This window comes from Nansenia antarctica, assembly GCF_963989245.1.
Source record: "Nansenia antarctica genome assembly, chromosome: 13".
Classification (NCBI taxonomy): Eukaryota; Metazoa; Chordata; class Actinopteri; order Argentiniformes; family Microstomatidae; genus Nansenia; species Nansenia antarctica.
In genome coordinates, this window is record NC_137683.1 from 22,542,596 (window position 1) to 22,566,343 (window position 23,748).

Sequence of the window (23,748 nt, forward strand, 5' to 3'; positions counted from 1 at the left end):
GGCTCAGTACAGCCAAGCCAATAACCTCGCTCTCAATGCCGACAAGACAAAATAGCTGGTGGTGGACGTAAGGAAAAAGAGGCAGGCACAAGACCCCATCACCATCAACAGGTCTGCTGTAGAGAGGGTAAACAGCATCAAGTTCCTGGGGGTTTACATTACCAATGACCTCACCTGGGATGTACACTGCCCTAAACCACAAAGCGTTGCAAAGGATAGTGCGGACAGCCGAGAAGATCAGTGGTTGTGTGCTACCCTGCATCCAGTACACCTACAGCGACTGGTGTGTCAGTAAGGCCCTCAGGATTATCAAGGACCCTAGCCATCTAAATAAGAAATTGTTTGAACTACTGCCGTCGGGCAAACCGTACCGTAGCCTCGGGGCTAAAACCCAGGGGATGTCGAACAGCTATTTCCCACAAGCAATCAGGCTCCTAGGGAAAGGCGCTGGCATAATGCGAAGGACTGACCCCCATACCATCCCCACTGCATTAATAATATATGTTATGACTACCTTATTACTTGATCACTACCTACTTGAACTGCACTTGAACTGCACTATGCACTATGACTATTACTTCCCATAATGTTGATTACATTAATAATGTTGATAAGTTGACTTGCATTCTGCTGCTATTACTTTATTCTAGTATTACTGCATTCTGCTGCTATTGCTACTATTGACGCTATCGCTGCTATTGTTGATTGTTGATTGTTTTTATCCTGCTTATTTTATTATTGATTTTGTATTCTGCTGCAATGCCAATGTCGATTGAACCTGAACCCAAGAATTTTACACATTTTTTTTTTACTTGTGCACCCGTACATTGATGTAATAAAAGCAATTCTGATTCTGATTCAGATTCTGATCTAGCTGTCTGTCTGTCTGTCTGTCTGTCTGTCTATCTGCCATTTGCTTGATTTAGCTTTAGCTTTGTTTGTCCTTCCTCCAGTGCTTCCCATTGTGCCTGACCAGGACATAAAGCACACCACATGTTCTTTTTCAAATGGTTTTCAAATATGATTGTGCCCAGGTCTGTTCCCTGTCAAAGGGTTCTGTCCATTCTCTGGTTTTGCAGGTGTAGCAGATGGTCTGTAGAGGCCCTCCTCAGGCCAGATGTGTTATCGCCAAACTGGCAGTTTTCTTTTAGCCTGGGTCCACACTGAACTGTTCACTTCCACCAGTGCTTCGCCCCTCAGAGCCAGCTCAGTCTGTTGCCGAGCTGTTGAGCGACGGCCCTCTCAGGTATTAGCGTCCAATCTGTCTCTCGTGTGGTTGCGGTTCAGGCACGGGTCAGTGGTTGCTTTAATGTGAGTGCAGACGCACCAAAAAAAAAACAGTTTCTCTCCTGCATTTAGAATTTTCATAGGGATTTCAATGTCACTTTTCGGTCTGCTCTCTGCTGCTGTCACCCAGAATAAATGGGCTGTTGGTCTAGCTGGTGAGCTTGCTCTCTCACCCCTAAGTAGAGATTGCTGTAGTGTGGCAGTCAGTGTTGGATGGCCAGTTGTTTTTTCTCTTCACACTCCGCCGGTCTTTACTGTGGGTGAGTGAACAGTCAGTCAGAACTATGTGTGTTGTGGCTGGAAGCCTCCATATCCCCTGTTGATCTTGGAGCACAGAATTGTGAAGTCACAAAGCATCTCCCCTGGTGATATACCGTCTCCATGCTGCCCTATCATTTTGGCCTGTGTGTTTGTGTGTGTGTGTGTGTGTGTGTGTGTGTGTGTGTGTGTGTGTGTGTGTGTGTGTGCGCTCGTCTGTGAGTGTGTGTGTCTGTGTCTGTCTGGCTGTCTGTGTGTCTGTGTCTGTGTCTGTGTCTATGTCTGTGTCTGTGGCTGTGTCTGTGGTTGTGGCTGTGTGTGCTCGTCTGTGTGTGTGTGCGTGTGTGTGTGTGTGTGTGTGTGTGTGTCTGTGGCTGTGTGTGCTCGTCTCTGTGTGTGTCTGTGTGTGAGTGTGTGTGTGTGTGTGTGTGTGTGTGTGTGTGTGCTACTCCAATGCATGTACTGCGGCGGAAATCTCATCACTCCCACACATTTGGAGCTGTCACCAAGTGAGCAAGTGCCTCTGGAAGCCAGGCTTCAGTTTGCATTGATTCTCATTGTTCCCCTCCGCCTTCACCCTGGAAGAGCTTCACTCGCTGGTGCTGTGTGTGCATATCTCACTGTGAATGGCTTGGTTAGACAGGGCAAACAGTAGGTGAGGTAGAAGATGATGTATTGCACTGAATAGAAGTAGAGGTATTTATTCCAGACCTGCTTCTCGTCTGTTACTATTCTCAGATGTTATGTTAATGTTATACTATATTTAATATTATTTTAAACTTTGTTTATTGAGGTTTTTGGACAGCATCATCATTGTGAATATATGTAATATTATTACTAGATTGTGGTCATACCCAATTGAGGGGTACAAACAGGGGGGTAGAGCATGCCACTAACAACACTTGTGTGCAATGTACCGGTAGCTATACAATAAATGTATGTTGGATAAAAGCATCAGCTAAATGTATTATTATAGATGTATTATACAGCATATAGTATGCTAGTATGCTAGTAATTCTGACTGATTCTTATTGAGTATTATCATCAATATTTGTTTCCTCTAGGATTGTTTTCAGCAGCGCGGGGAAAGGGTCGCCAGTCGGAGTGAATATCAATAAGTAATTTGGAAATATGAAATAAAATGACACTCGACTGCAAAACAAACTTCAGGACATATTTATTGGCGTCTATTTATTCATACCAGATGCCTCTTTGAGTCACTACTATTAGTGGCAACGTTTGCAGCCTGGCTGAGAACTCTAGAGCTGGGATGCACCAACGTGGATGAACTTTTAAACTGGATTAAATCAAGATTTACACCAAACTATAAACCTATCGTAAACCTAGTTTAAACCTAGATTTACTAAACTTGGATTAAGCCTAAACCAGGATTAATTTAAACTGTATGTTTAAACTGTAGCATACATGATGCCAGATGGTCCACTGCAAAATGTATAGAACGGAAACACTGATTTGTACTATAAGCTTTTTATGTAACCCTTTTATTCTTCCCTTGTTTCTCCCTACCTTCCCCCAACCTCCCCCCTCCATTTCTCTTTCTCTATCTTTCTCTCTCCCTTTCTATCACCCTCCTCTCTCTCTCTTTCTCTCTCTCTCTCTCTCTCTCTCTCTCTCTCTCTCTCTCTCTCTCTCTCTCTCTCTCTCTTTATCACCCCTCTCTCTTTCTCTCTCTATCACCTCTCTCTCTCTGTCTATCACCCCCCTCTCTCTCTCTCTCTCTCTCTCTCTCTGTCTCTCTCTCTCTCTCTCTCTCTCTCTCTCTCTCCCAGGATGAGTGAGTGACTCATCGGTGTCGTCCTTCTCCCACTATGATTGCCACCGGAGGCCTGCTGCGCATCAACGCCCGGAGGCAGGATTCCCTGCGCTCCAAGAACCGCGCCGAGAACAAACGCAAGAGGAAAGCCAAGAAGAGGAAGAGGAAGAACGAGATGGTGGTGGTCAAAGGGAAGCTCAACCTCTTGTCCCTCTCCGGCCTGGTCGCCGCCGTGGGCGTGCTCATCCTACTGGTGGGCATAGCCATGGCGATACTGGGCTACTGGCCGCAGGAGAGTCCACCGTACCAGGAACCGCAGAAAACCCAGAGGCTTTACGGCAGGACGGGGTCAGGGTCAGAGTCAGAGTCAGAGTCGGGGAACTGGACCGGTAATGGGAAGGGTGAGCTTCACGTGGAGGAGGGTTTGGTTAGTATGAACCAATCAAACACAACCGGCTCGGTGGAGCCTCCTTTGGGTGTCTTGGCAGAGTTCTTGGACCGGTACCTTTACTCGGACAAGCTCAAGGTGTTCGGACCTCTCATCATGGGAATCGGGATCTTCCTCTTCATTTGTGCCAACGCGGTGCTGCACGAGAACCGCGACAAAAAGACCAAAATAATCAACCTCAGAGACATCTACTCCACGGTGATCGACATCCACAGCCTGCGGACTAAGGACTGCACCCCGCTCAACGGCTTCGTCAACTACGTGCAGTCGAGAGGTGTGGACATCAAGCCTAGCGCTGCGTATACCGCCGCCCTGCTGGCCAGAACCTCCTGGCCCTCGGGAGGTGCCGGCCAGGGGCCGGAGGAGAGCGGGGGTAGCCAGGAGTCCTCGAGGCAGCCGTCCCCGGTCAGGCCGAGGGGATCGTCTCTGGAGAAACCCACCTTCACCGACACGGTCTACAGTATCTACCAGGAACAGAGCAGTGCCCCACAGCAGGCGGCTCCGGTCCCTAAACAGGGTGAGACCAGAACCATCGTCACCTCCTCCGTCAACGCCTTCACCCTCCCCATGACCAAGCCCAGCCAGCGGAGCACCCAGCACCAGCGCAGACCCTCGGCCCGGGCCGAGGCGGGGAGGGGGCGCCGGGGCAGGGAGGACCGGGCCGGGCTGGGTGACCCCGGAGACGGGGTGGGTGTCTGGACGGGTGCCGACGGACCGGAGACGACCACCCAAGCCAAGGTGGAAACCTCGCGCTCGTCGGCCGCGTTCCTCCCTCAGGACTCTGTGGAGGTGTACAAGAGCAGTGGCAGCCTACAGGGGGCGCCGCAGGGCTCCCAAGTGCAGCTCCTCCCTCCCTCCTCGCCCCCCGGCCCCCCTAGGGTGACAGGGTCCCACCTGTCGCTCAGCGCCCTCACAGACTACTCCCGCTCCATCGACCTGGGCATCTGCCCCTCCACCCCTCCAGACTGGCAGGTGCAGCGCTGCAGGAGACTCAGCTGCCCTAGACTAGAGTGCCCAAGCGGAGGCGGAGGGTACATAAAACTGGGTGACCTCGGGGGGGAGTCGTTTGAGTCGTCGGAGGTGGCGACCTTCAGTCAGGTGACCTCAGAGGAAGCTCTGTGTGGAGGTCAGAGGGAACAATCGGCCCATCAGGAGGAGGAGAGCAGCCCTGCCGGGAAGCAGGACGTGACATCGAGGCGATACTCCAACAAAGAGAAGCTCCTGATGATCTCACAGTCAGACTCGGTGTTAGACGACGAGGAGGAGGCAGAGAGCACAGACATCTGAGGGAGGGGTGGAGTTTGTTTTTCTTGAACAAAATGAACAAGACGGTGCAGTAAGGGGTCGGGGACAGAAGGCACTTCAGAGCTGATCGGAAAAAAAATACTGCAATCTGAGATCTCGAGTTTCTCGAGGATGGTTACAAATGCAATTATCGTTACATGAGCAAAAACAGAACATGTGTTTTGGTGGGCCATAAACTGAGAACACTGTATGTATACAATTTTGTAAAGAATTTGTTTGTGGAGGTTGAAATAATGACAGTACCGTGAAGCGAAAGAGCAAAAAGCTGAAATCTATTGAGATGATGATATTATGAACCAAAAAAGGGCCTAGTTTAAACATTTTAATTGTACAATTGCTGTACGCTCCACTAAATGTAATAGTTTATAATATTTGTAGAACTATAACCGTGGCTGCTCCACCTGCTGTGACTACTGATACCGTAGTTGAAGGTTGAGAGTTGCTGTCTCAACAGCATGTCTTTTATACTGTCATGTCCTTGCATTGTCACTTGAGTTCAAACTTAGCAATACATCATCAACTCTGTTTGCTTGTGGGGAAAACAAATGTTTGCGTATTTCTCTAATGGACAATGTGTCACCTTACCCTCAGACTAAGGTGTCTTTGTTTTTTTGTTTTTTTGTTTAGAACTGTCTTGCTTGTTAAGGAATCCTATATCTTTGCCATAGCTTTTGCCTGAGCGAAATGAAGAGCTACACAAACGTAGGCCTACGAGCACAATTCACTGTACACTTTTTAACTGTACAAGTGGTTATCATCAGCACAAAATAACCATCCATGGAAAAGAATACTGATCAAAAATCAATGTTATCCTGTGCAAAAGCAGCTGGATTGTTTTTGTGTGTATAGTATTTGGTCATTGACACACATGCAGTACAGTACTTATTGTGTTCCAAATATTCCTGTTACCAATGGTCCAATCAGCTTCCATGGTTGTCGTCACATGACTCAATCAGTCTTCTAATAAATGTATGAAGCTGTCTCATCATCTGCACAATCTGTTATTGATCGTTATTGATACACCATCAACCTTATTAGTTATTTCATGGCTTTTTTTCAACCCAACAGACAAGTGGATAGAGAGAGAGAGAGAGAGAGAGAGAGAGAGAGAGAGAGAGAGAGAGCGAGAGAGAGAGAGAGAGAGAGAGAGAGAGAAAGAGAGAATATAATATGCCATTTAGCTGACGCTTTTAAACCAAGAGCGACTTACATTGCAGTGCAATTACATTCCCAGCAGGAATCAAACCCACAACCTAAGCGTTGTTAATGCCATAGTCTAACAAACGAGCCACAGAGGACCACAGAGGAGAGGAGATGAGATGAGAGTGGGAGACGAGCGGTAGAGTGTGTAAGAGAGAGAGATGAAGTGTGAGAGAGCGATAGAGTTGAGGTCTAAATAAAGCAGCAGTGTTTTCCAGCGAATGAAAAACACACATTCCCCCCTTTTTTGGGTTTGGAATCCTGGAGGTTGAGTTAGTAGGGTGATGTCCTCCCCATCTGTTCATGGGGAGCAGCAGCTTTATATAGATTCATAGCATGAAGACACTTCCAAGAGTTGGATTGCCTCTCTCTGTGGGCTGCCAGGCTGTAGTAAGTAGTGTTTGGTGTGGTACTATGGTTGATTTGTAGTTTCAAGTTTCTTTTTTTTCTTTTTTCATGTAATTTTTTCCTCTGAGTGCAGCAGTCCCACTCATACTTTTCATTTTTATTGGATAGAGATAGGGAAAACAGACAGGGGAGTAAGGAGAAGAGGGCATGGGCCAGATTCAAACACATTCCGAAATGATGCGTGGACTGTAGACCGTGGTGCTAGACCACTGGACCACCCCAGGCCACAAGTTTCAATCTTATTGTTACATCCTATTATACAAAAGAGAAGAACGTCCAATTCTTAGGCTTCAGTTCCTCAACATTGCAGCAACAAGAGAATAAAATGCCGGTAGTTTTAAGACAAATAAGGCCATAAGGCAAGATAATGCAAGTGTCAATAGTTAACCCATAAGACAAGTGAGACAATTGGACAAGTGACAATAGTTGTGAGAGACAAATAAGACAAGAGACAATTGGGCAATACAAGTAGTACAAAAGCAAATACAAAGAATAGAAATGGCATGAGTATTGCACTCAGTGGCCGTGGGTGTAAGAGGTAGTATGGAGTAAAGTGACTGTGTGCTTAAGGGTAGGTACTCTGTATACATGGGGTGAGCTTGGGGATGATAGTCATTGTTCTCAGTAGGCTTGTTTATGAGCCTGATCGCCTGGGGAAAGTACGTAGCTGCTGGTTAGCCTGGGGGGACTGAATGTTAGCATGTACCGTATACTGGAAGGGAGCATGTATACAGTATGTTGGTTTATGATCTGTGTTGATGTTTCACTAGTACCTTTCAATGCACAAAAATATGCTGATGTTTTTCCAACACAGACTTTCACTATATATACTATACTATACACTAACAGCACAGTATTTCCTTTGAAGGTCTGTTTGCTCTTTGTACATAAATGAACGTGTGATCGTTTTATCACAGTTAATCCTGGAGCAACACAAATTCCACAATATAACAGATATGTGCACTAAGCCATTTGATCAGCCTGATCTTCCCTCCTCCGCCCGCACAGGTAATCTATTCGGTCTGCACTGCTACATTCCAACCTCTCTTTTCTGTAGTCAGGTCTGACCTTTCACTGCCAAAGCAGATGTGAGGAGGTTTCTCTCTCTCTCTCTCTCTCTCTCTCTCTCTCTCTCTCTCTCTCTCTCTCTCTCTCTCTCTCTCTCTCTCTCTCTCTCTCTCGCTCTGTGCAGAGAAGTCTGAATCTTTCAACATCTCACTCAAACCCAACCCCCACCTGACATGCAGCATCACACAGAACACAACTTTTTTTCCAGCTCAAAGTTTTTCTTTAGCCTATTTTCTTCCCATTTTCAGAACTACAGGGAGTATTTCATGAATGTTTGATTAGCATGTCTATGTAACAACACTGTAAAGCCTCCATTGACTGCAATGGCAGACTGCTTCTATATAAGCAGTAACTTTCTCACTTTCTTTTTTTTCTCTTCGTTGTGTTTTCCCTTCAGCTGCCACGGTGGGTCTCTTGCTCATTAAGAGAACGAGCTGTTGGTTCTCTTGATGGCTGTCATTAAGAAAATGATTAATAATACAGAGCCTGGATGAAACACCAGCACTAAACGATGACTGGGATTTAAACCAACTTGAAGGCCAAATCCAATGCTACGCTACATGTATGTCCTGCTTTATGCTAATTAATTGTCCTATTTGACAATGATAAAAGAAGACACATTTCTTCTATGTTAAACTCAGTCTCAGTAAGCTAACAGGACAGAAGGGGTGTGTCCATTTGGAATGGGTTTAATACAGTTTGTAACAACTGATTGATGGCATCCACATAGAGCTTTTTGACAGGGAGCCTGACACAAGATATTAGACCTCAGCCATTTAAAATGACATCAATATTCTGGCTGGGCCACTAAGAAGTTATACAAATTCATGGTCATAAAATAGAATGGCTATTATAAACTTATTTTTGGGTTCCAAAACTAAAATAAGCTTGTTATAAATGTTGACAGTATGAGGAAAGTTTGCATGTGGCGGTAATTCACAAAGGGTGAATCATGTCTGAATAAATCTTCATCCAATCACTCGTTAATGTAATAATAAGATGTCTACAGTTGTTGTTGTTGTTGTTGTTGTTTTTGTAGACCTCTACATCAGTCTAAGGAGGCATGGGGCCCAACGTGAGACAAAAATATTATGTTTCAAACATCAAATTGAAGTTGCTATAGAAGAAGTGGGGCTTCTACTAAGAACAGACTTATGTAACTACACTACATGATGCTGTTTATGTAACAACAACACAAATTTAACTTCCTCTCTCTCTCTCTTTATCTCTCTCTCTCTCTCTCTCTCTCTCTCTCTCTCTCTCTCTCTCTCTCTCTCTCTCTCTCTCTCTTCCTCTCTCTCTCTCTCTCTTTATCTCTCTCTCTCTCTCTCTCTCTCTCTCTTTCTCTCTCTCTCTCTCTCTCTCTCTCTTCCTCTCTCTCTCTCTCTCTTTATCTCTCTCTCTCTCTCTCTCTCTCTCTCTCTCTCTCTCTCTCTCTCTCTCTCTCTCCCTCCCCACTCATCCCTTGACTTCTCATAATACCCCATCATTACCCATAACACATATCAGTGTGACAGCACAGCGCAGGATCACATGTGGACATCTGAATGTGAGTCACATGCTGCAGTTGGGGAGAAAAGCATTCTATCTCCATGTTGCCTGAAGGGGGGAGCGTTGGCTGGCTTGTCGCTGGATGGCTGCCTTCTATAAATACCCAAAGCTGGAACACTGGGTCTTTCAGCATCATCTAGTGGTGAATACTTCACATTCTTCTGTACTACTGTAGCCGACATTAGAGCACAGAATAGAATAGCATAACATAGGATGCTTTACAGCTACAGAAAGATTAGATTAAATTAGATTAGATTAGATTAGATTAGATTAGATTAGATTAGATTAGATTCAACTTTATTGTCATTGACAGAGTACAAACTAAAGACAACGAAATGTAGTTCGGCATCGAACTAGATAGGTAGGCAAGTAGTGTATAGTGCAAAAGCCATGAATGTATGGACAGTGCATGGTGGGACAGTATACGGTATTACAGTGAGTATGAATATAAAGTCAGTATACATGCAATGAATGTGAATATTAAAAAAGTCAATATATGAGCATGAATATCAATATGATATGCACAGTAAAGATGTATGTACCGTGTGATATGTACAGCTAAGATTATGTACAGTATAATATGTAGAGTACAAGGGCAAGGGCATATGTACGGTGTGCAAAACAGCAGTGGACCAAAAGCTAAATGGAAGTCCTGAGTGTGGAATGTTCAATGTGCAATGTTCTTCCTGTTGGGGGGGGGAGGGAGCTGGGTGGGGGGGTAGAGGTATAGGGGGGGTGTGCAGTGTTACTCCTGTTGGGGGGTGGAGGGGCTGGGTGGGGTGACCTTAGGGGCCTTGCTGGAATATAGGGTGGGAGGAGATCTTTATTTATTTATTTATTTTTTGGTCCAAGACCATTTTGTGATTTGTATACAATTAGGAGTACTTTGAATTCAATTTTTCTGAGAGACTGGTAGCCAGTAGAGATCTCAGGATTGCTGTAATGTGTTCAAACTTCTTAGTTTTTGTTAGGACCCTGGCAGCGGCGTTTTGGATGAGCTGCAATTTAAAAACAGCCCCTTTAGATGGGCCTGTTAGTAGACCATTCAAGACTACTCGAAACGAATGCATGGATGAGCTTTTCAAGGTCTTGTTTGGACATGAAACCTCTCACTCTTGTTATGTCTTTCAGGTGATAGTACGCTGATTTAGTTATCGAGTTCATGTGGCTGTTGAAGACCTGGTCTGACCTGTTTAGAGAGAGGATCAAGTTTTGCATTGACTTTCGATCTTATGTCAGGTGCACCGAATACAATTATCTCAGTTTTGTCCTTGTTTAGTTGGAGTAGGTATGGGGGGGCGGGGGGGCTAGGGGGGAGGCTACCGCCAGGATTTTGAGTTCAGCAGTTGACAGCTGCAGGGAAGAAGCTGTTTGGGAGCCTGCTGGTGTGGGAGCCTAGCCTCCTGTACAGCCTCCCGTGTGGGGAAGAGGAGGGCAAGCAGTCCGTGACTGGGGTGGGAGGTGTCTTCAATGATGCCTCACGCCCTCCGCAGACACCGCTTTTCCTCGAGGCCCTCGATGGCAGGGAGTTGGGCACCGGTGATGTACTGGGCGGTTTTCATCACCCATTGGAGGGCCTTCCGGGCCAAAGACAGAGCAGCTGCCATTACCACGTTGTTATGCAGTTAGTCAGAATGCTCTCGATGGTGCGCCAATACAAACTGACCAGAATCCTGGGAGACAGCTGGGCTTTTTTTCAGCCTCCTCAGGAAGTATAGACGCTACTGCGCCTTTTGGACCGAGGTGGAGGAGTTGCTATGCTAACATGTGAGCATAGCAGGCCGAGGCTGGTGGAGATAGACACACGTTTGATACCATTCCTCATTCCATTCCATGCATTACAATGAGCCTGTCCTACCTTGTCTATCCCCACCAGCCTCCCCTGCAGCATAGAAGGATCTGGGCATTGAAACCTATTCTGTTCCACACCAGAATTAACATACCTTTGAGACCAATGATCTATACTATGATCTGTGTATCTAATGAGAGATGCCTGTATTATATTATGTTATTATATATTATCGTACTGTGTTATGAAGAAAAACATCTTACCTCTGGCCTATATTATTATGCTTCCCCATTGCTGGATCTCAAGCAGAGATAAGGGCACAATCAATTAGCCTTTCCGCCGCAAACAGCACAAGAAAACAGTCTTTCTCACAAAGGACGGATCACAACCGGTGATAACATCTCTCTCACAGCTTCACAAAGCTCTCTGACATTTTAGGACACTGGGTCTCCTGATGGATGAGTCTACCTCACAGTCTCCAGAGCAGCAGATCCTCTCGCTTCCACCTTTCACTGTCGTTTACTGACATTTGTGAGAAATGTCAGCCTGCCTTCTCAGTCTGTCCCCAATGCCCCGAAAATGTCCCTTGCTCTGTCTGGTCTGAGTCATGAGAGAGAGAGAGAGAGAGAGAGAGAGAGAGAGAGAGAGAGAGAGAGAGAGAGAGAGAGAGAGAGAGAGAGAGAGAGAGAGAGAGAGAGAGAGAGAGAGAGAGAGAGAGAGAGAGAGAGAGAGAGAGAGAGAGAGAGAGAGAGAGAGAGAGAGAGAGAGAGAGAGAGAGAGAGAGAGAGAGAGAGAGAGAGAGAGAGAGAGAGAGAGAGAGAGAGAGAGAGAGAGAGAGAGAGAGAGAGAGAGAGAGAGAGAGAGAGACAGAGAGAGACAGAGAGAGACAGAGAGAGAGAGAGAGAGAGAGAGAAGAGAGAGAGAGAGAGAGAGAGAGAGGAGAGAGAGAGAGAGTGTGGGGGGGTGCATACACCCTCTGGGTCTCTATTCAGCATGGACAAAACCAGACATGTTGGCCTGCCTGTGGGAGTGACTGGCTTCAAACTTGGACACCACATGACTGTGTTAGCCCTGTTGTGCAAAAGCCTAGGCATTAGCTTGGGGAGTTCTATTACTGTAGCCATTATCCGTAGTCTTGTGTCAGGGATAGAACAGAGGAGCTGTCTTCACCACAGCATAGAAATAAGTTTTCAGTCCCATGTCCTCCACTGTCCTCTCCTTGTTTGGAGAACATTACTTTAATTATCAATTATTTGTGTTGTTTTCCTGTACTTTGTGAACAAACAAGTAACCAATGAGGAACATTAGCTTTCGTATCTATGGTCTATCAAGCTAATGCTTTAGATATTAGATTAGATTTGATTCGATTCAACTTTATTGTCATTGCAGAGTACAAGTACCAGACAACGAAATGCAGTTTAGCATCTAATCAGAAGTGCAAATAGTGATATAAGAACATGATATAAGAACAATGATAGTGATAGATACAGTATGGCATGTACGGTAGTTTAGAGGTATATACAGTTATGAGCCATGTACAGTTAAGGTAGCTTATGTACAATATGTAATGTACAGACGTATAAAAGAGGCTATATCAAAGAGGTATGTGCAATGTCAAAGTCAAAGTCAAAAGTCAAAAGTCACTTTATTGTCCCATGACTGGGAAATGTGTTTTGGGCTTACACCACACTGCAGCCAAAAAAGAACAACAGACAATAGAATATGTTAAAACACAGACAGAAGGCAATCCTGATTCAGACAAGAGTAGAAGTAAAACGATAAGTAAAATCAATCCAACATTCATCTGGTGCTGTTTAAAAGTTTAACTGAAACTGGAATAAAATAATTTTTAAACCTGTTAAATCTAGAGTGGGGGACTCTAAACCTCCCCCCAGAGGGCAGTAGGTCAAACTCTGCATGTAGGACATGAGAGGGATTCGTGAGAATTCTATTAGCCTGCCTTATGAATGAATGAATGAATGAATGAATGAATGAATGAATGGTCTTTATTGTCATTGATATAGTACAGGTACCAAACAATGACATTTGGGAGGGGGGGCTCCCCTGGTGCTAGGAAAGAAAAAACAACTAAAAAATAAAATAAAATAAATTTAAAAAAAAGAAGGGAAAGGAGCTGGTTTACACAAATAAAGGCTATGTACACTATCCACTGTGCTATACTGTACAAATAAAACACTGTGCTGTACTCTATGATATGCTATACCTATTCTAACCTATTGCTGTACTCTTTGCTATGCTATACCTATTCTAACATTTCCTATTCTCTGCAACCTTATGTACCCTAGGGTTTTCATATTGCACATAGTGTTATTGCACATTCATTTAAAGTGTCGCAGTTTGCAGGCTTGAAATTTACACATTTGTGCCTCAGCACTACACCTGATTTTCAATCCAGCAGCTGCCATCAATCCGTCCAGACTGTCCAGGGCCCAGAACCTAGGTCTTTGCTGTGTTCAGGGCCTGGATGGCCCTGGGGTAGAAGCTGAGCTTCAGTCTGTTTGTCCTTGCGAACATGGTCCTGTACCGCCTGTTCGAGGGCAGCCGAGTGTTCGTACCCAGGGTGGGATGGGTCTCTGGAGATCTTGGAGGCCTTCCTGAGGCAGCGTGTGTTGTACAGCTCTTCCAGAGAGGGGAGGGGGGCGCCGGTGATGGGCCGTTCTCACGACTCTCTGTAGCGCATTCCTCTCTGCGGCTGTGCAGCTGGAGAACCAGTTGCAGATGCAGTAGGTGAGGATGCTCTCCACTGCGCAGCGGTAGAAGGCCACCAGCATTTCCTGTCCGATGTGGTCTTTCCTGAGGACTCTCAGGAAGAAGAGCCGCTGTTGTGCCTTCTTGATGATGGCTGCTGTGTTGTTCTTCCAGGACAGGTCATCCTGTATGTGCACCCCCAGGAATCGGAGGGTTGAGACTCTCTCCACGCTCCCTCCGTCGATGAGCAGGGGCTGGACCTCAGATTTTTTCCTCCTGAAGTCCACGATGATTTCCTGGGTCTTTGACTGGTTTAGCAGCAGGTTGTTAACCTTGCACAGCTTGCTCAGCTGCTCTACCTCATCCCTGTACGCCGCCTCGTCCCCCCCCGAGATGCAGCCCACCACGGTGGTGTCGTCTGCAAACTTTACGATGGAGTTGCTGGGGTGGACGGGGGTGAAGTCGTAGGTGTAGAGGTTGTAGAGGATGGGACTTAGCACGCAGCCCTGGGGGGACCCAGTGCTGAGTCTGAGGGCTGTGGAGGTGTGGGAGCCCACCCGCACCCTCTGGGGGCGGTCGGACAGGAAGTCCTTGATCCATGCACATATAGAGTGTGACAGGCTTAGAGTAGCCTGTTCAAAAATAGACTGCAGGGATGAGTGGCCTTTCTCCTTTTATGTGCAATAATACGGTCTGTTCAAAGGTCGTATTGTAAACAGCAGTGATGTAAAGGATAAACAGTGATCACATTGACCAGGGGTGTGCAACCAGCAGTAGTGCAAAAGCTAAATTGGAGTCATTGTCAATGTACACCATGTGGGGGGAGGCGGGGGGGAATTGTTCAGCGGAATCTGTGGAGGGGGGGATTGTTTATCAGAGCGACAGCTCTGTGAAAGAAGCTGTTCTGTAGCCTGCTGCTATGGGATCTGAGGATCCTGTACTTCCTGAGTCTCTTAGATGGTAGGGGATCAAACAGGCCGTGGCTGGGCTGCGAGGTATCCTTTGTGATGCTTACCGCCCTCCTCCGACGCCGGGCTGCCTGGAGGGACTTGATGGTAGGGAGTTTGGTGCCAATGATATGCTGGGCTTTGCTACCCATTGCAGGGGCCTTCCGGTCAGACACAGTGCAGTTGCCGTATCCCACTGTGATGCAGTTGGTTAGGATGCTCTCAGTGGTGCAGAAGTAGAAGTTGTTCTGGATCCTGGGAGACAGCTGGGCTTTCTTCAAGTAAGTTCTCAGTATAGGCGCTGCTGTGCCTTTTTGACCAATGAAGAGGAGCTGAGGGTCCAGGAGAGGTCCTCGGAGATATGGACACCCAGAAACTTGAAGCTGGGAACACGCTCCACCTCCATCTCATTGATGTAGAACGGGGGAGTGTACGCAGCCCCCAGCTTTCTTGAAGTCCACAATGATCTCCTTGGTCTTACTGGTGTTGAGGGCCAGGTTGTTGTCAGCACACCACACTGCCAGATGCTGGACCTCCTCCCTGTAGGCAGACTCGTCGTTGTTACTTATCACGCCTAGCACTGTGGTGTCATCTGCACACTTGATTATGGAGTTAGAGCCAAGCATCGGCACGTAGTCGTAGGTGAAGAGGGAGTAGGGGAGAGGGCTCAGCACACAGCCCTGAGGCACGCCGATGTTCAGGGTCAGGGTGGAGGTGGGGTGGTTGTCCAACTTGACAAGCTGGGGTCTGTTCGTTAGGAGTTCTAGGATCCAGTTGCAGAGAGAGGTGCTGATACCACGGTCTCTGAATTTGGTGACCGGCTCGGAGAGGAAGATGGTGTTGAATGCTGAGCTGAAATCAATGAACAGCATCCTTGCGTAGGTGTTGCTTGTGTCTAGGTGGGTCAGGGTGGAGTGAAGTGCCATGGAGATGGCGTCCTCCGTTGACCTATTTTTCCGGTTGGAGTACTGCTGGTGGTCTAGTGTGGGGGAAAGCTGAGTTTTTAGGTGGTCCAGGACCGTCTTCTCTAAGCATTTTTTGATGTGAGCACAACACTGTGGTACAACACTGTGGTAGTCCTTCAGACTCGCTGCAGCAGAGTTCTTTGGCACTGGCACAATGGTTGTTGCCTTGAAGCACTTGGGGACAACTACCTGGGCCAGTGATAGGCTGGAAATGCCAATGAGAACCGTGGCCAACTGTGGAGCGCCCGTCCTGAGCACCCAGCCAGGAATGCCGTCAGGGCCAGCAGCTTTCCGAACATCCACATTGCTCAGTGTGCGGAAGACATCGTCCGTGGAGAGCGTGAGGGGCTGGTCATCTTGGGGGGGCTCGGCTTTGGTGGCTGTTTCTTTGTTGTCCTGGTCGAAGTGAGCGTAGAAGTGGTTGAGCTTGTTGGGTAGGGACGCAGTGCTGGTGGGGGGGGGGGGGGGGGCTGCATTTTGGGGTTTGTAGTCCCTGATGGTTCTGTCTGCCCTGAAAAAGTCCCTTCCTGTTCGCGTAGCTGTCTAGTATGCTGGTATTTAGCCGTGTTTCAGAGAAAATCATAACGTTGCAGTCCATAATCTTCGTCTGAATATGAAACCTTCCACAACATGATAGATAAGTGATTCCCCTCCAATCACGCCTGTACTTCCTTTCCGTTTCATAGAGCGGTATTCTCTGGCATGCTTTAATGACACATTCATGACAGTGTACAATTCATGGAAGTAAATCTCATATGGTCAGGTGGTTATTCAGAATTGAAACAAGTGAAACAGCTTGTGGGTTGGGGTTTTTCACAGCTCTCTATACTGTTTCTCTCCTCCTCTCTTGAAGATAGCTAGGCATCCCAGTGAGTATTACTTCTGACTTTGAACGAGGCAGACAACATGGCAGGTCTATCTAAACACTTCAACGGGCCGTGCATTCTCCTGGGGCTGATTGGAGGAGCTGAGCTGAAGGTGTTTTTAAGCCTGGGATGAGAAGTAAGAGGGGCTCAGAGGGAAGTGGGGAAATGCAAGATGGTGGAGATTATAGCAAGTAGACGACATGTCTCTAAATATAGCACTGAGTGAAGGTATTTATTATCCCTGCTCTTTCTTTACACATCTCAGTTATGCATGTCAGCTATGCAATAATGACATTCAGGTGACGCAGTGCCCTGCGTAAGTAATGGGACGGTGTAGCATTCTTTCTTCTTTTAGTTCTACACGTCAAACATTGGGATTTGAAATTAAACAATTGAGGTTATAGTACTATGAAGTATAGATTGTCATCTTTTATTTACAGGTTTTTCTTTCTTTTTTCAGGGCACCAAAAGTAATTCGATATATAAACAAATACAATTAAATCTTGAGCAGATGTTTTTTTCTCCAGACTTTCCTCCGGTACTCTGGTACAAGATAATATTCATCTTAAATATCTACAATGTCTTTTTCCAGACCTCTGCCAGCTTTTGTATGTACTTTTTAGCAAACTGTAACCTGACAATCCATTTTGAAGATAACTAGTGGTTTGCACCTTGCAGTGAATCCTCTTTAGTTCGGCTGCTGACGTATTCTGCAGATGGTAGTCTGTTAGACCCAATCATGCCTACCTCCTGGAGAGTGCTCCTGGTCTTTGGGATAGTTGTTTCTCTCCAAAGACAAACACAAAGCCTAGAATCAATACTAGACATTGACAGCTCTCTTATGCCTGTGCAAATGATGTAACGAACACACCAGACTTACCAGAAACACCTGGCGTCAAGTCAATTGTCCCATTACTTTTGGGTCATTTCTAAATTGTGAAATCAATATGCACACACATCCCATCAAATTAAAGCTGAAAATCCATACTTTAACCTGATAGTAATTGTTTGATTTCACATCCAACAGAAGAACACATTTTGCAGTCCCATTACTTACGCAGGGCACTGTATTTAGTTATTTGACTGATAACATGTTGTAAATCAGTTGTGATATGCCAGCTAGCCTACCATGTGTATTTCCCCATTGGGAGGCCTACATGTGAGTCAAAAGCATCCATCAGAATTGTCTGTGTGAAATGCTGTTTGCAGCTGCACTTCCGCATAACGCCACATGAAGGCAGTGTTCCACTTCATACTGAAGAGCGACCATGAGAACCAGAGGGCTGGAGACTGTGAAACACAGTGCTAATTTGATGGAGACTATTACAGCAAACCGAACACATGATTAATACAGTATCTAAATCTTACTTTCTGTTACAATGCTGATTTAATTGGCAGAACAGCGTAGCAACGTCATTTACATGCGATCACTCCTGCTGTAAATGTCTTGATGAAATACTCACACACAATAAAACAAATATGTTATTGTGTGTGTGTATGTGTGTGTGTGTGTGTGTGTGTGTGTGTGTGTGTGTGTGTGTGTGTGTGTGTGTGTGTGTGTATGTGGAGGGGGGGTACAGTGAAATATAGCATCATATACAGACCACACTGTGGTGTGATGGAAGGTGGAGGAGGAAAGCTGTTCATTTAATCCAGGTGACAGATGTAATGTAAATAATTCATAAGAACTTTCTGACGCTCACTTCAAAGGAGCATGATGACGTGTGTGGTTTCAAGTATAGGTTACTACTTGTGTTGTTATCAGACACCTATTATATCACACACAGAGAACACCTTCTTCACTTTTTTAAGTGATATGTGCCGTCCTTGACGGTCGATTGGTCTCAGATTAAACTCGTTGAGAGTTTAGCCGAAAGTAGTACAAGGGGGTGGGACCCGTTTGAAATGAGTGACGCCCTCTGACACGTCTAACCAATCAAACACCTGCTTGGGCGGAGCTCCAAAAAAACACAAAATGTTTTCTTCAATGGTGCAAACTAGAATACGTGACGTTATCTATCTCCATTTTAGTCAAAATTTTGTTTTTTACATAATCTGATCCATTAGGTGTTTATTAATGCCTGTGTGGTGTTATTTTTTAAATGTTGACATTTTTGAGTTAGTAATTCATAAAATACGAAGGTTCCATCTCACAAAACATAATGGAATGTAAAAACTTTGACGCTCAATATCTCTGAACTGCCCTAAACGGAGATAGAACCTTATCATTCTAAGCTCACGAACAGGCAACAACTCTTCGCAAAATAGTCCTCACTGGTGGAAGAAGACAACGCACATAAGAACATACAACCATTCTACGCGCATGTGGGGGGGAGGGTTATTGTTAACATCCAATGAAATTGCACGCACATTCTACCATCGCTTTTCCCCCCAAATCAATCCAACCATAGCCTACCGGATAATCCCAAATTCTCCAGGCATCCCAAGGAGGCGTGATTTGGAGTTATGGCTACATGCGACTGTGACACAAATTAATCTAATATACCCCAAATGTATTATAGGTGCATCAACCCTAACCCAGAGATAGGAAATGTTAGGATATTTATAGCATAGCATAGAGTTCAGCACAGTGTTTTATTTGTATAGTATAGTATAGTGGATAGTGTATATAGCCTTTATTTATTTAAACCAGCTCTTTTCCCTTCTTGTTTTTAGTATTTTTTTCCTAGCACCAGGGGAGCCCCCCCTCCCAAATTTCGTTGTATGGTACCTGTACTATATTAATGACAATAAAGACCATTCATTCATTCATTCATTCATTCATTCATTCGTTCATTCGTTCATTCATTCATTCATTCATTCATTCATTCATTCATTCATTCATTCATTCATCCATTCATTCATTCATTCATTCATTCATTTATTCATTCATTCATTCATTCATACATGACTCTGAGATGTAGACAGGAGGGACAAGGGCTGGGACAGTAGCAGCTTTCTTGCCTGATCACTACTGGATATGAGCCTGGACAGGACAGGGACAGCCCAGCCCACATGTGTAGCACATTGTAAACTGACAGTAACCTTAGCCTATGGAAACGGACCTATCCTGTTATGGAGAGAGGTTTTCCCTGTTGTGGGTGTGGCTTATTTTTCCTGGGATCGGCTAGTATGGAAGGATAACCAATTGCGCAATAGGCAGGCGTGTTGGAGTACAGCGCTGGGTCGGTTGCGGGTTCGGTTGTAGAAAAACAACAGACGCTTTCGGTGCTTTTCTCTGCTTGCAGGTGTGCGCGCGAACCTACCTGCCCTGAGCTGGATTTATAAGTCCCTCTCACACAAGGGCATTGAAGAAATAACGGTATTATTATAGCGGAGTCTGGAGCGCGCTTTGAGGAACTATCAGGTAAACGCGTTTATTATGAGCTCAGTGGAATAACATAACAGCGAGCTGACCGAGAACATACAAGCATAGGACCGGAGAGAATGAGAGTAACATCTGTTGGGTTTTTTGTTATGATCGCAGAGGAGCCGAATGAAATATGAGGCTACGTTTTTAAAAAGCGGGGATTGTAAACCTAAAAGTTAATCTTTTCATTTAGAAGTATCACATTGATTGTTTTGAGAACTGTTTCGAGTGTTTACTCTGTGCATTTGTTTTTCTGAAGATCATTAGAATTGTATTATTTTCTGAACGTTTTTCCATAGGCTAGCCACAATAATTGTTATTACATTTTTGCGCGTAAAAGTCTCAGATTGCTACTTTTAATACACTGACAGACGACTATAGCCAACATCTGGAATGAATGAATTCTCTCTCTCTCTCTCTCTCTCTCTCTCTCTCTCTCTCTCTCTCTCTCTCTCTCTCTCTCTCTCTCTCTCTCTCTCTCTCTCCGTTTCATTTTGAAATAGGAATGCCATTCTCCTGAAGGGGACGTATTAATATCCGCAATGGTACACCGTCCTCGGGCGACAGGCCTACAGTATATCGAAAATATTGCATTTCACTCTCACCGCAGGCGAGACTGTTGATGTTGATGCCATAATTACGGTGTACAGATTGCTGGCCTTACTGCAGGCGCGTGCCACTGGCAACAACATTGGCGCTAGAGACTAGGCTCAGTTTGGATGAGAGCCTGACTTAAGCCCAGTTGTCCAAAGACGTTTTGCGTAGAATAGCCTACATTATTTGACCTGTCTGTCTTTGACGTTTATAACTGAATGGTGCAGCAGTTACAGTGATGGACTTATGATGTTTTCTCCCCCCACCCCCCCATATCTTTCTGGACTCATTCTGGATGGAATCTGCAATGGATGTGCTGGATGGAACCTCTATGGTGAGTACAATATCACCTTAAGTAAAGTAATATCGTTTGACATTTAACATTACAGTGGTTTAATCCGTTTGCTCATACTGCTAAGGACATGGTTGGATTTCCAGTTGCTCAACTCGTTATTGCTCAGCAACATCGACGTGTGATGCCTGGTATGACCTCTGACCTACCTTATGGGGCGAGTGAGGCGCAGGAGGTAGAGCCGGCATGTAATCATTGCAATGTCAGCAGATCGGTGGTTCGAACCCCCGGCTGACCACATGCCGAGATGTCCTTGGGCAAGACACTGAACCCCAAATTGCTCCCAATGAGCCGGCCAGCGCCTTGCATGGTAGCTTGTCGCCATTGGTGTGTGAATGTGTGTGTGAATAGGTGAATGAGAGGCCATTATTAAGCACTTTGGAATAAGGCGCTATATCCATTTATGCCCGGTATGAGAGACAAGGTAGGGTAAAACACAACCATAACCAGGATGTTCAAGGACCTCAGCCCCTCTGACAGAGACCTGAAGGCAAGCCTGAGGCTGAGAGGGAGGGTCACTAAAGGACAGCCTGTGCTATTTGGGTTTTAACCTATTTGCCTTGTTTTTAATCATCCAGACCCCCACTAGGGATTAACAGCCATAAATGTCAGCATGAATACAAACACTAAGCTGTCAAAAGGCTGTAGAAATGTCTGTTGATACAACGGTGTGCTGTTGTTGTTGTTGTTGTTGTTGTTGTTGTTGATTCTTCCTATTCATATCAGACGGATTCCTCTGTCCTGTCTGTGCCTCAAGGAAAAGTTCACCTACTGCACTTTAGCCATGCCTCTCTCTCTTTCTCTCTCCCTCTCTCTCTCTCTCGCTCTCTCCCTCTCTATCTCGCATGTTCAGAGGAGGTTTGATCTGCGGCACGATATCAACGAAATAAATAAATATATTTTTGATTGATCTGCAGGTCTAAATCAGCATGGTATAAATCAGCATGCTGATCATGACTCATACCCCCCCCCCCCCCCCCCTCACGGGAACAGAGATTTTGGCTATTGCATAAATTATAGGATGATTATGAATGCTTAAGTGCTATGAAAGTCAAAGAGCCAACTCAAGCACAGTGTAAATATTTGATCTGAAAGCTCAGTCTGGCCCAGTGCGCCTGCATCATTAACTGTAGGGAGACAACAGACGCCTCAGTCTGGCCTGGTCTGGGCTCTGCTCCCAGACCGTCTTCTTTTTTCATATATGTTTTTAGGGCATTTCTGCTTTATTGGGATAGAGACTGATAGGAAGGATGGGTGAGAGAAAGGGGGGATGACATGCAGGATATGTCGATGGCCGGAATCGAACCAGGGACCTTGCGATGATACGGCTGCGTGTGTGGCTTCCATACTGCCAGCGTTTCTGCTGCGGCACTAACTGCGGAGCTGCTACTGCCAGCCCTATGTTTGTACATTGAGTTTGCCTTTGATAAGAGTCATCAATAATATAATTTTTCATTTCACTTCATTATAAATTTTTCTGGGTTCGGTCTCTGCTGTCATCCATCCTTAATGAGCGGTTCGAAAAGTGAAATGTTTTTTGTTTACCCTCTTTCAGAGCACTTAATTACTGAATTACCTCAGCGACACCTATGTGTTGAGTAGAGAGAGAGTGAGAAACTTGTTTAGACATGTCTCGAGTTCTAATTTATTCTAATTTATTATTCTAATTTATTTGTATTTATATTTTTTTGAAACTGCAATGTCCACACTTCTTTTTCACTTATTAACAACAGATAGCGGAAGTATTGATTTTTTTTTTTTTATGTATGACATATTTAAGATTTAGACATTGAAACCGTAGTGTATGTTGCTGGTATGATGTCAATATGACTATCAACAGAACATTTTTGCAGAAAAAATAGGCCAGAGTCCGAATCTCTAGATGGTGTGCCTTGGCACCCAGCGTGAGACACTCTTGAGACGCGCGTCTCACGTGCACTGTGTGACTGCTCTAACCAGTTAACATGGGCGCCAAAATGAAACGCACACAGAGGTTGACGTCTGCGGTGTGGTCCAGGCTTTAGTGCGCTACGCCACTTACGTGCCGGTCTTGTGTCTTCTAATCTAAATCTTCCATTCAGATGACAGTAGACAATACTGCAGTATACAGCTGAAATAGAAATTAAGAAGTTATTTCTTCTCTCTCCATGATTAGAATAGAAAACCCCTGGTAGAAGGGCAAGTGAAACCCTCAGGCAATGCCATCTCCCCTATCTCAACTCTAATCCCTGGGCCTTAAACGTCAGCACGAACTACATTGTGAAGAAACGCTGGTAACAGAGTCTGCTTCGGCCTCAACAGCACCCAGGGGGATAACTGCCTCCAGGTCTGGTTTGATACTGTTCCAAAGCGATACTCTACTACTGTAATGTAATGAGTCTAACGACTAGCTTGACATCGCTGACCTGCAAACACTCAGTAGAGGCTCCACAGAGACACTACATTTCTCTGCTCAACAAAAAAATGACTCGGTTGGCTTGAAGCTCTACTTTCTATATCGTTCTCAAGGTTAGCTTTCTAAAGTCTTCGGTTACTCTGTCCATAAAAAACCGTGTTCTAATCTGCACTCTGCTTCTACTCCACTTGAGGTGTGTAGTCACTCACAGTGTTCCAGTGGGTAGAACCTCAGTCACTGTTGGTACTTGGCCTTGGGGTGGCTGCTGGTGCTGCATCAGTAGAGGCTAGTGGAGGTAGACATCGGAGGACAGGCTCCTTGTAATGGGCCCCGTCCTCCGATTCCGGCTTGCCGGAGGACTTGAGGGTGGCAGAGAGTGTGGATATTTTTTTAAAGAAAGCTTAAAACACACCTTTTGACTTTTTAGCCTGGCTTTTACCTAGTGTCTTACTGTCTTTGTCA

General features: G+C 45.5%; 1 protein-coding gene across 1 annotated transcript; it reads left to right on the forward strand.

Moving 5' to 3' along the window:
• Positions 1-3,374: 3,374 nt before the first annotated feature.
• tmem200ca (transmembrane protein 200C-a) lies at positions 3,375-5,054 on the forward strand (the record flags this gene model as incomplete). The annotated part of the gene is made up of 1 exon (XM_080543882.1): positions 3,375-5,054. One exon carries the CDS (start codon positions 3,375-3,377, stop codon positions 5,052-5,054), a length of 1,680 nt encoding a protein of 559 aa, XP_080400008.1.
• Between the last annotated feature and the right edge of the window lie 18,694 nt (positions 5,055-23,748).